This window comes from Meleagris gallopavo, chromosome 26, assembly GCF_905368555.1.
Source record: "Meleagris gallopavo chromosome 26, MGAL_WU_HG_1.1, whole genome shotgun sequence".
In the NCBI taxonomy this organism is placed as follows: Eukaryota; Metazoa; Chordata; class Aves; order Galliformes; family Phasianidae; genus Meleagris; species Meleagris gallopavo.
In genome coordinates, this window is record NC_139429.1 from 4,280,955 (window position 1) to 4,293,438 (window position 12,484).

The following is a 12,484-nucleotide window of genomic DNA, read 5'->3' on the forward strand; positions in this document are numbered from 1 at the left end:
GGACAAAAAGCTGACCTTGCTGAGCCACTGCCTCCTGGCTTAAAGACACTGAAAGCATCAAGCAGTGCACTTGTGCCATCTGCTGGCAACCACCCCCTTGGAGCCAGGCAGAAGCCAGGCCAGCCACCCAATCTGCTGCCTGAACAGCTACGAGTAATGTTCTGAAGTTCTGCTTCATGTCCTAGTACAAAATAGATGCCATGTCCTATAGGACAGAGTGGCTTAAGGATATCCCTCAAGCTGAGAAAAGGTTTTGCTAACTGAGATTTAATCATGATTTGCTAGCTCAGTGGTTTAAAATGAGTAGGGAAGAGCATTTTGAGTCGTAATCAAGCGGAACAATCAAGGACCAGCGTAATTCTGCTTCGTAAAGCTGATTTTACAGCCTGCACACAAAGTCTTGAGTCAGTGACAGAAATTTCAAGCGCAGCAAGCCACCAGTACCCACAAGAACACCCAGAACACAGCTGCTCTCTAACCTGTTACTGGGTCATTTTCCAAAGACATTCGGCTGAAGGCAGGTGTGGCATTGGAGATATCGGACAGTGTGCGACGAGCGATGGCAACTGGTAGTGGTGGCTTGGGGATGTCGTAGCCATCCTCCTCATTTTCTGACTCCTCAGGGCCGTTGCTGGCAGTGGCTGCTGCCAGATCCCCTTCATCTGGAACAAGAGGCGCAGTCTGAGCTCTGGGGCCAAACAGAGCCTCTGGCTCTCAAGGCAGACTCTGTTCCCGTGTCCACAAACACTGACAGGACACAGAACTAAGGCTCTGCTGCCAAGAACCCATATTCAATGGAAGCTCTTTCCAGAAGGTAATACGTGATGAAAAATATTTACCATACATGTGGGCTGTCAACCGCTGCAGCTGCCTACAGCAACCAAGCCCAGAAAACAAAGTCTTCAAAACAGCAATTCTGTTAAACAACTGCTGGATGTTTTTACATTCCAGCTATGCTCTTCTCTCTCACATCTCCACACACAATTCGTAGTGCACAGATAAAATGCTTCCGCATACATCATGGCTATTTTAACAGCAAAAGCAAGTAACGTTTAGCACAAAAAGCTAAATGCTATTCCAGCTGGCACTGGGGTCAATTCACTGCATCCCAGTTTCTCAGCAGTTTGGTTTTGGTGAGGTTTCTCTTAGCACACCCACTCACCAGAAGTGTTGATGGTCTCAAAAGCAGAGGGCACTGCTTGGGAATGAATGTTGTACATTGCTTCATACATACAGCCATCCGTCTGCCGGTCGCACTCCAGAACTCTGAGGGAGAGAACACACATTCTGCAAAAGAGCAGCAGCCACATTTCATTGCCAGTTCGCTGTGCTGGCCTCGATCTGGTGAGCGTCACCAGGGAAATTCAGCTAACGGAGAAGGCAAAACCTCCACCCTGCTAAACAAATACCCGAGAGCAGCGAGGAGGAAGAACAGCACGTGCAAAAAGAATCTCACCGCAAACTCTGAGTCATTTCCAAAGGCATTTTGATCTCTGGTTTTTGTACAGCAGGACCCGGAGGCACCACCGGCAGAGAGGAGGGTGACATGTATTCAGTGTCTTCATCACTTTCAGACTGTTCCCCAGCAGGCAGTTTTGGTACGGGCAGCGGTCTGGAGGCAGAATAAACAAGATACAAACACCAGAAGAAAAAAAAAAAAACATTTACACTAAATCCAATTAATATCAACGTGTCCTTTCAAAGCCAGAGCTGAAGGAACAAGCAGTCACATTACATTAACACTGTCTAGAGAAATAATCTGGCTTTTGGTACTCTCAGCAGCCCAGCTGCAAAGTCACAACGACACAAGGTCATTAAGCAAAAAGCAGTTGACAGCACATCATACATCACCTGCTTTGCAGTGTGCATTTCAAAAGGCCAACTCAGAAGGAAATTTATGAGACAGCTAGTGGCAACCGTAGCCTGTTTCCTACTGCCACAGCCAAAGGTAACCACTCAGCCACAAACCTCTGGATGCTGATTTCATCTCCTTTCTCTAAGTTGTGTGTTTTGAATAATCCATCTTCACAGACTCGAACTAAGGCTGGATAGAGTTGTGTCAGACTCTGCCTCTGCCACCAGCATGCACACAGACCTACAATTACCTTTCTGTAACTTATGACAGAACATGGTTTGCAAGAAAACAGCATACCTGGCAGCTAAGGAGTAGATAGCATTGGCAGACGAGGAGGGTTTAATTTTGGGATGCTCACATTCTGAGGTTGCCGGTGGACCAGCATTCAAGCTCTGAAAGAAAAAATGCCAACTCAGGAATTATAGAAATGCCAGGTCTACCAATGCAGCTGCAAAGCTGTCAGCCAGTCACCCAACACGCCCTCTTGGGGAACGAAACACCTTCATTTACCCAAAAGCATTTACTGACACCTTAGAAATTCAGCAGTTCTGTGTTAGTTTCCCCTTCCTGAGAAGCACAAGCAGAGTTTTTCTCCTCAGCCAACTGCCTGTTTACACAAGAACCAAAGGAACTCTTATCTTTGAGACTCCAATGACTTTGTCAAACTCAGCTGAAATTGGCCCAAAGGCCAAAATGTTAATAAGGGAAAAAAGGAAAAGGATGTAGAGAAGCAAATACACACAGAGACAGAATCATAGATCACAGAGTGACCAAGGTTGGAAAAGACCTCCATGATCATCCAGTCCAGTCGAGTGCAACAGCGTGACAGCTGCACTAGTGTCAACTTCTTAGACAATATGGCTAAAATGTACTTGTTTCAGTTTCTATTTTTCAAGAGAGCCGGAGATTTTAAAAGGAAAAAGTAGGCAAATGGAATCAAAGGAAACCAAACTGCTTCAGGTTTCTCTTAGAGAGCAGTAAGTTGGACCACCAGGTTATAGATCATGACATTATTAATAGTAGCAGACCCAAATGTAACTCAGATTTTACTTTGTTAATCATTGCTACTGTGTGCAGGTTTTTGCAGGACTGAAATCTGACATGTGTGAATTGTACTTTTTCAGCATACCAGCTCCTAATGGAAAACAGCCTCGGTTTTTCAAAATCCAAAGGTGAACAGGGATCGTGAAATTGTGGCTCACGACTGCTTAAAGGTAACTGCAGGACATGCTGAGATTTCAACCCTGCTCCCAAGAGGCAGGAAAGCACATCCCTAAGAAGTCCTCTGACTGTTCTCTCTTGCCTGGCAATCACCAGCTCCCTTCTGCCTCTCCCTTGGCACAGGAACGCCCTGTTCTGATGCAAACGAGAAAAGGGCACCTTGGCCGACTCAGTTCCCCACCATCTGCCCTCACCCCCAGTAGATCCACTCACCACTGGGTTGTCCAGGCTGAGCGTGCTCCCAAGCCGATGGCTTTCAGGCCTGGAATCCATCTGAGAGGGCAAGGAGAAAGGAAGCGAGTGCCTGTTCGACAGTTCTCTCCCAGGCCAATGATCGCCGGGGCTGTGAGCTACAGATGGGGCTTTTGGAATTGGTCGGGAGGGCCAAGGATCCCCCTGACGGTTGGTTGGCACAGGGGGTGGTTTGTCCCTTGCAGGACAGTCTGCTGGGGTGCAGGGCAGGGGCCTCCTCTGAGGCCGAGCGTCGGTCCCGATGGAATGGGGTCTGTCTGGAGGTGGTGGTGGTGGGAGATCTCGGAGCGTGGGTGGGATGGGCAGAGGCTTGTCTTTGTGAAGGGTACCAGGAACAGCCTGGAAGGCAGAGGAATGTAAAAATATGGCTTAGCAAAGGTCGTTCTGCTAGAAAACAGAAAAAGGTGGGAAGAAGGTTTGGCTTTGTTTCTTTTTTACATGAAATTATCTCAACGGATAAGGAATAATGCCGAGTTAACCCTGCAGAGACACCTTCTCTACAAGCTTGAGAACACAGTATAACTACGTGCAGCTACAACAGCTAGGCACTGAACACACCAGGTCATCTTTCTGGGAGGAAAAAAAACTCTCAAGGCAGCATTGGATTGGATTCCAAACAAAGGACACTCATCATTTCAAAAAACTTCAGCTGCAGCTTATTTGCAGTTGTCATTCATCAGTCAGCAAGTCACATAAATGCTTATTTTTTTCTGTCTGGACTTTCAGCTTGATCATCCAAACCAGCTGAAGAGCTGCTGCTGTATCTCAGCAGCCAACAAATGAATACCACCAAGATCACACTGCTGCCTTCTGCTCATCTATCACAGGAACAGCTAATCTCTCCCAGTCACACACATTTCATTCCATTCTTACTTCTCTACCGGTGGAAAAGTTTGGGAAGAGAAGAAAAACTGGGAGAGGCTTGTGACACCTTTCCACATCTAGCCACTAGCTAGAGCAAAATACAACTGCAGCTTGAAGGGCCACAGGCAGCAGTGATTGGGGCTGAAAATCAGTAAAGGCCATAAGGATCACTTGGTCGTTCACCCTAAGTGATCGAGCACTTCAGCTTAGGATAATCTTCTTTCTATCAACTGTTTGGATGAGTGAGATGAAAGACAGGTTTTCTAAATAGGAAATAGAGACTCTGCAGCAATGAGCTCCAGAAGGAAGCATTCACTTTCAGCACAAACTAAGCTCTTGTGGGGAACAGAAGGAACACAGAAAGAATATAAAGCCTTGTGTGAAAGCACTTAGGGATGGCACAGAGAACGCACAGCATTCAGCAAAATGCTTTCCTTCCCATCTGCCCTAGCAAAATCACACCTGAAATGGCAAGAAGTGTGCTTTACCTTTGAAGAAGTGCTGGGGCTGGAAGCCCCAGGTGGATTGGACGCTCGCTGCTGCAGAAGATCCAGTCGTGGTGGCACAGGAGGAAGGGTGGCCTGTGGGGCTACTGAGAAGGGGGAAGGAGGACGCTCGACCTGAAAGAGAAGACTGGGAAAATCAACAACAAAATCCAGCAGAACTCTTTCCTAGAGAAGCTTTCAAGCTCTGTGACTTTTATTGGCTTTGGTAATAGATGACTATAATAACAACAACCATACACTAGCAAATTAAGGTAATTTCACAGCACAGCAGCATTTGACTTGCAGCAAACAACCACAAATGCATGCTTAGCAGGGGCACAATAAAAGACAAGCTGTTTTGCTGGAGTGCCAAACCCACCTTGCTGAGCCCCAAGCAGCAGCAAGCTTGCTTGCTTTTCAACACAAGAGGGCATATCTGCTGCAAAACCTCCTTATCACTGCAGGCACTGCTGTGCAAGCTACCTCAACTACAGTGTCGTGGCTGCTGCAGCAATCATTAGTGTGCACCAAAAAGTCCATTTCTGTCCCTGCAAAGCTGTTTTTTTACCTAACGGAACAGTGCCTCTTCTCCTCTTTTTAAAAAATGTTTATTTTGTGAGAAAGGTTAGTGCTTGGTAACTCTGCAAATCTTTATACATGTTTGAACTCACTAATGCTAACAAATATGGAATACAAGCCTGCTGCAAACCGCAACAGGATGTCGCAGCTAGGAAACTGTGCTTTGCTTCCCCAACCTATGTATACAAAAACAATCCCCAGGAATAGCTTACAGAATTTCACAGGGTAGAGGCTAAAGAGAAATGTGACCATAGGTTAACATTGTAGAGCAGGAAAAGCAGCTTGTTTTAATGGGTTCAACTATGGAAAATTAGCCAAATTCAAAACCACCTTCCAATGAAGCAAAACAATGCTTCAAAACTGTAGATGTGCAAGAGCAGCAATATGCACTAAGAAAGGAATGCTCACAGATCCATAAGTATCCCTGCCCTGCACACATATCCTGGAAGGAAGGCGCACTAATGGCAGGCAGCTATCAGACCTTTATTATACAGTTTTATCAGACACCATATAAAAAGATGACAGTCAAATTGTCTTCCTCAGCAAAACACCCTGCCCTCTAACCTGTGAGTCATCATGACCTTGGGAAGAGTGTGACTGGTTGGCTGCAGTGATCACTGAACAAAATGGACAAACTTCTGCTGATAGGAGTGAACCAACAGAGGCGACCTTACTTTGGTACCAGCGAGTTCCTTCATCATGAAGAGGGAATCATCAGCTCTGTCATCGTCATCATCATCATAGTTGGGTGAGGGAGTTCCTTCTGCACCTTGCCGTGACAATCCTCCTCCTCCTCTGGGGTCGAATGGGTCTACAACAATTGGCTCCGTGCCTTTGATTTCACAGCGACAAAAAGGACAACCCTGGCCTTCTGATTCCTTCAGGGCAGAGGAGAGATCTGTTACAACCACCATTAAGATGCAGAAATTAAATACGTGGTTAATATACAGGCAGGTTGAAACCTGCTTTTTGGCAGGTACAGAGAGGATGAGAGAAAAGCAAACTGCGCCAGAAATACGGAGGATTTTCTCTCTGCAGTAGAAATACAACTTTTTAGCAAGTCCTTGCACTTCTTGGTCATACACTGAGATAGAGCATCTGAGCAGCTTCTCCCTGGGCAGGAGAAGCTAGCACTGACATTTCTGAACTACGAGCTTATGTCCCCTCGTCTCCATACCTGAAGGAAACGGAACAGGAGGACGCAGTGCGTTTCTGTAGGAAAGCAATTAATCTCACCCAGGGAGACAAACAAGAGGCAACGCCTCACCTGCCATGCAGTGAGACAGGACGTGCACATCAGATGGCCACATGGTTCAATCTTCACATCCTTGTCGTTTTCAGCACATATTTTACACAGCTGGAACGTGGAGCCCATCTCACAGTACAGCTCATATTGTTCCTTGGAGGAAAGATGGACAGACGTTGATATTGTAAAACAACGTGCAGGATTTATCACAGCTACAAGAAATCCAAGACCAAACGGGCACAATAGGAACAGACTGCTCTGAAGAAAGTGGACTTCAGGTTTTCCCAGATTTTCATTCAGGTGTCCCAAGAACAGACTGGGAATGAAGGGTCTGAGGGTGCAGACGTGGTGGACAGCACAGAAGAATCAATCTGTTGCAGAACATTCTAAATAAGTAATTTAAAGTCTGTGAGCAGAAAGCTTTGCAGTCTCTCTGCCCAGCCCTACCTTTCATTGACTTCTGCAACTCCTTCAAGATATAACAGAGCAGCCTTAAAGACAAGCCTTTAGGATACTGAGTATGACAGGGCAGGATAGAAGACTTTGCTCACCTGTGTGACTTTAATGTGGTCCTGAGGCGTGGGCTCACACAAGCCAGTCAAGTCAGGGTTCTGATTCCGGCCATCAGGAAATAAATAACTGTAAGCAGTTGAGGAAAAATGATATCTCACTCTGTATGTACATACACACACACATGCACATAAGGTTTCTTTTCAGGGAGGGGGAGGAAAGGAAGGATGAGGGTGAGAACAAAGGGGTGGGAATTCAAGGTACTGTTAATTCAAAAGAAGTTTTGCAAGAATTTCTTATCAGGCAGAAAACAAACATGCCATTCTTTACTGCAGAAAGAAGCTTGTTTTCCTTCCTGGGAGCAATTATACTCTTCTTAAATCATTCCACAGTGAAATTGTAATTATCCAGAGTGAGAAAACCGAGGTCATAGTATCAGTTAAGCACAAGTTAAGGAGCCAATTACAAAAGAGTCTATGATGAGGAAAACACTGACACACACTTATTGTCTGCTCTTGCAAAGGACAATACGGCTCCCAGCACAAATGACGGCTGTCTGAGTATTCTCAAGTGCCAAAGCACACAAATTTTTCCACTGACATCAATTCACTTGCTGGAAGTGTTTTCCTGAATCGAGGTCTAAATAAAAAGGAAGAGCTGAGAGATGTTCAGAAGGGGCTGAGTGATGTCAACAGTGATTGCCTGACCTCTGCAACACGCCGTGTCTCCCAAGAAGAGATAACGTGTGATGAGCCCTGCAGGTGCACTTCACCATTCAGCTGACTTTGTGGCAGCAGGATTAAGGAGTATCACACAAACTCACAGGAAAAAGCAGCAAAAGTTACTTACAAGCCTTCCCTGAAGCCGTCGATCAACGCTTGAAAAAGAGGTTTGTTGTGAGGGATCGTCTGAAGAATGTTCCCATCTGCAGTGACATATCCAATGGCCCACTGACCAAGTCGGGTGCAACTCAATCGAAAAATGTAACTGAAAAAAACACAAAGGAAAAGGAACTTCAGTTTGGACTGGAACAGGCAGAAAGCATGAGATGCCAAGCAGGCCTTTGCCTATCTCAAGACAGCAAATAAAAGCTAGTAGGAATGACCGGATGATTTATACCAGCTTTCCTCACTTTACCCCCAGGCAGATCAAAGGAGAACTTTGCAATCTGATACGAAGTGAGAAAAGCATCCAAGCAACGGTCTCCATGTGAAATTAAACACAGGATCCACAGCAAGAAACTCTGGCATCTTCATAATCATTTGCTTCAAATTAATTTCAGGAAAGAAAAAAAACACATCAGACTACACAAGGTTTCCATTTTTAAAACCTGCACAGAACTAAAAGCATACTAACAACTTCCAGAAGGGAACACTTGACCCTTCCTCTGCATAAAGAGAAATCTGTCAGCTCTGTTGCACTGGGCCACATTCGATCCAGGACAGTGGGCAGCCCAAGTGTACTCATGTCTACAGATCTCTGTGTCATGCTCGTGCCTGAGTGAGCTGCTATGAAACTTGTGCAGGTAAGCCACGACACAGAGGAGAATTGCTGAACGCAGGACAAGCTAGAGCTTTGCATAATTAACAGAGGAGGACAAAGACAAAACCAAACCCATCTCCTCAGCCAGCGTAGTAATCAGCAGCGTTAGAAGTAGCTACCAGAAAGGCCAAGCACCAACCTGCCAGGTTTGTGAATGAATTTCTGAAGCCGGGCTTTCACCTCATCATACGTTAGGAATGCCATATAACCAGGATGAGTCACTGCTAGGCTATTCCAGTTCCTGAGCAAAGAGGACCATGGCTAGAGAAACAACAAAGAAATATATTAACCTAAAAGGCATCAAGACACACAATACTCCTTAATCAAAGGGCTCGGTGCTTCACTTAGAACAGTAGGTTTCTTATCCCACCATAAATCCCATAGATGACCAGAAGCCTACACCCTCCTGCAGCACCTCAGCGTTGGATTTTCTCTGGTCAGCAATAAAAATATTAGCTAAGAAGGACCTTCACCAAAACTCCTTTAAAAATGAGGGTGAGGTCAGTGACATCACAAAAAGCTCAAGAAAGACTACCAATCTGTACTGCTTCTTCAGAGAAAATGACTCATTCCTGAGACAGGGACAGAGATGGGAACTTGGAAGATTATGCAGAAACCACGACCAGCCTGATGCCATCCTGACTTCCTCATGGCCTCGGGAACATGACCTCCCTTCTCTGTCATGGTTTCACTGTGTGTAAGATGCTTGTGACTTGAGCCACCTAACCTCACTTGGGTGTGCCATGGACTACTGCCTAGTCCAAGATTTGAATCAATGCACAGCACCCACACGTTAGGTTTTCCCCAAAAAGCGATGCGTAACGACAGTTGGAAAACTTTCCATTCTGAAAAGTGCTGGGACATCTAAATCTCATCCAATTTTCCCAAACTTCTCAACTTACCCAACACGATACCTCTCCCTAAGAACTCTGTATCTCTTGGAAATCACATAACTCTTTTATGTACCATAGCCGGAAAAAGTGCAGAATGAAATCAGATACACTGCAACACCAAACATGGGAATTTTTCATCGAGATGCTTCTTAATTACAACCCACCCTATCACATGGGAAAAAGCAAGCCAGAGCCAAAGAAGTAAGTGTTTGTTCCTGTAAATACCCATTGGCACCATCAAAAGCTGTGTTTCAGAGCTCAGAACTATTAAAGACCATGGGCTAGAATTTTACTTGTTATTAATATCCCTTCAGCAACACAAATACTTCTTGCACACAGAGCACAGAATGTGTCTGCAACATCCTGGCTGCGTCAGTTCAAAAGCTAGGAAACCTAAATTTCCATGCTATGATCCATCCTGAACATTCCCCTACGGAAAATAAATCTGACAAGAAAGAAATGGATATGAGGAAAGATGGACTGATAAACTCAGCTTCACATTTCCTGAAGCTGTGTCAGAACTTTGGTCTAAAAATGACTTTTGAAAGGGAAAAACTGATTCATGGGAGGATACAAAATGTGCCTTACATTTGGTTAGAATCTAAATTTAGAAAACTTTTTCTTCTCCAACCAAAAATATCAAATGCTCCTATGTGATTTAACTAGCGAGTGTTTTAAGAACTGCTCAGGGGATGAGGGGCAAGAAGACAAAATATAAATACCACTGTAGCGTGCAAAATATGGTTTATCTTTGGAGAAGTCTAAGCTGAAGCACTCAGACAGATTCCAAGTGCTTTACACTTACCTGAAAGAGTCGTGTGAAGATATCAAACTCAAACACTGAAATGTAGTCATTGCACGTCAAGTCAATCGTTGACTTCAGGGCCATGGCTTCCAGCCCCGAACTGATGGGATGCACTTCGTGCAGGGCCTGGCGGAAGCTCTTCCAAGGAACAATGGTCCTAGGGGAAAGCAAGCCATCTGAGACTGGATGTGTCCAAAGAGCACAGTCACATGCCTACCACCTTATACATTTTACCTGTGGAGTGTACAGGTCATGATAATGGAAGAGGGAAAATCAAAAATGGCCACAAGAGATTTCATTGTGTTGTATGAGCAAAAGACTCCTTGGTACCGAAGGAAATCAACAGTCAAGTGTGCTTTAGCCAATTTTCCCTGCAAATACAAAACTCTGGCATCTGAAGTTCATCTCTGCTTTTTCCGTTCTTTTTCTGCTGCCCTGTCATGTCAGATGTACACATTACTACCATTTAGTAAGAGTTTAATAGCTTTCTAGCTGGCAGAGAAGGAGTTAACAACAAGTAGAGGTGCAGACAGTTAAAAAAAAAAACACAAAAAAAGCTGCAAGCAATTCTCTGAACAGGCATTAACAGGAGAAGGAAGATAATCAGCAACCCAAACACAGGCTCCTCTTTAAAGGAATATATTCCTTCCTTTAAAATATCAAGTGGAATAGAAACATGAAAAGAATGTGTCTAGCTTCAGACAACCAAATATGTGAGTAAATACACTACAGCTTTCTGTTCTGACAGCTACTAATTAAACTCTTTATGTGAAGTGCCTTACTTAAAAGCCATGCCTAATTCCATTAACTTTAATCCCTACACACTGCTGCGGACACCCCTGAGGTTCATTTACACAGAGTTTCATTAGACACAAAAATTAAAGCTGACATTTCAACTGTTTACACCTAAATATAGGTTGTGCTTAACTTTCTCCTTCATCCTGTCTTATCAAAGCCATCGTGCAAACTGACAAAAGTTCAGAGAATGCAGAAGAAAGGTGTCCTAAGTGATCGGAAAGACTAATTGGAGGGAAGATGAAAGAATTTAGTATGATGGCTTAGCTTGAGGACAGCTAATATTGGGGGCACAGCAAGCTTTGGAAGAAGAAAGTGATTCTGCATTGTGGAGCTCACTTAGAAGTTAAGGAATTAAATTAAGAAGAGGAAAATTTAAGTTGAATAATCCAGAGAAACCTTGTGACAGTGCAACAGTCTGCTGGGGAAAGGGGGAATGAGCATCACTTAACACATCTAAAATAAGACAGGACCAAGAACTGGAAAATATATCGTAAGAACAACTCTGTATCCCACCCGGGACAGCGTACCAAATGACCCAACAGGTCTCTCCCACCTCATTGCACTGATCAAGCTTAAAAATACACAGTTCTGTGCACAATGTGTGGTCACACCTCTGATGTGAAGCACAGCCAGGAACTTACTTCTCCCCAAATGCTTTTCTCCAAAATTCTGCAGCATCAGCTTTGGTGATCCGGAATGTGTCTCCTTGGAAAAGGCCACTTGGGAAGATGCCTTTGAGTTCTGCCAGCATGTGGCTGAATATCAGGGATAACTTCGTCAGGTTACGCCTAGAAAGGATCACAGAAATAAAAGTTTCTTTTAGGAAAGAAAGATGTGGTTCTGCACCATTTATGCCTGTAAGAAACAAGATTCGGTTATTATTATTTTTTTTTTAATATTAAAACATAAAGAAGAGGGAAACAAATGCATACAACTAGTGGGTTGGAGACTGATGCTCCTCTTCTCCCCTCCTGGTAACACCCTCTAGAAGGTAGGAAAATGGAGATGCAGAATAAAGAGCTGGGTATTTCTAGGCCAGAGGCCTTTTTTATGCCCCACATCACATGCTGGGAGAAGAAAGAAGGAACCAGCATCACATGGGGAAGGACAGCTTCTCCTCTGGTCACACTGGGTCTGGTCAGGAGACCTCACTGACCGCCACAGGCACAGGCTGGTGGGACACCAAGCAGGCTGACACAACAGTCTGCAGGCTGCAAAGCTCAGCTGCTCCTTTGGCAGCAGTTTTCACCCTACGTTTTCATGCATACGTTGCGTCTCAGCAGTGCTTACACCACAAGATTCCGGTTGGTGTTATTTTATCCATGCCCAATATCACCAGGTGCTGAAAACCGACTGAAGTAAAACCACCCAGAAGCTCTTCTGGAGGCTGCTCAGTTCATCAGCCCATCCAAAATGTGAGTATTATAAAGCAAA

The 12,484-nt window shown here is 44.7% G+C and overlaps 1 protein-coding gene across 1 annotated transcript in view; it reads right to left on the reverse strand.

Annotated features, from left to right (window-relative positions):
- The window catches only part of CBL (Cbl proto-oncogene), a 34,485-nt gene that overhangs the window by 6,096 nt on the left and 15,905 nt on the right, over nucleotides 1-12,484 (reverse strand). The window contains exons 3-15 of the mRNA XM_010723676.4: nucleotides 11,692-11,838; nucleotides 10,253-10,409; nucleotides 8,694-8,815; nucleotides 7,862-7,999; nucleotides 7,054-7,141; nucleotides 6,524-6,655; nucleotides 5,931-6,134; nucleotides 4,681-4,812; nucleotides 3,290-3,667; nucleotides 2,153-2,247; nucleotides 1,457-1,612; nucleotides 1,163-1,266; nucleotides 480-662 (exon numbers count right to left, since the gene is read on the reverse strand). Of these exons, the coding sequence (XP_010721978.2) occupies nucleotides 480-662; nucleotides 1,163-1,266; nucleotides 1,457-1,612; nucleotides 2,153-2,247; nucleotides 3,290-3,667; nucleotides 4,681-4,812; nucleotides 5,931-6,134; nucleotides 6,524-6,655; nucleotides 7,054-7,141; nucleotides 7,862-7,999; nucleotides 8,694-8,815; nucleotides 10,253-10,409; nucleotides 11,692-11,838 (2,036 nt within the window). The remainder of the gene's footprint in view (nucleotides 1-479; nucleotides 663-1,162; nucleotides 1,267-1,456; nucleotides 1,613-2,152; nucleotides 2,248-3,289; nucleotides 3,668-4,680; nucleotides 4,813-5,930; nucleotides 6,135-6,523; nucleotides 6,656-7,053; nucleotides 7,142-7,861; nucleotides 8,000-8,693; nucleotides 8,816-10,252; nucleotides 10,410-11,691; nucleotides 11,839-12,484) is intronic.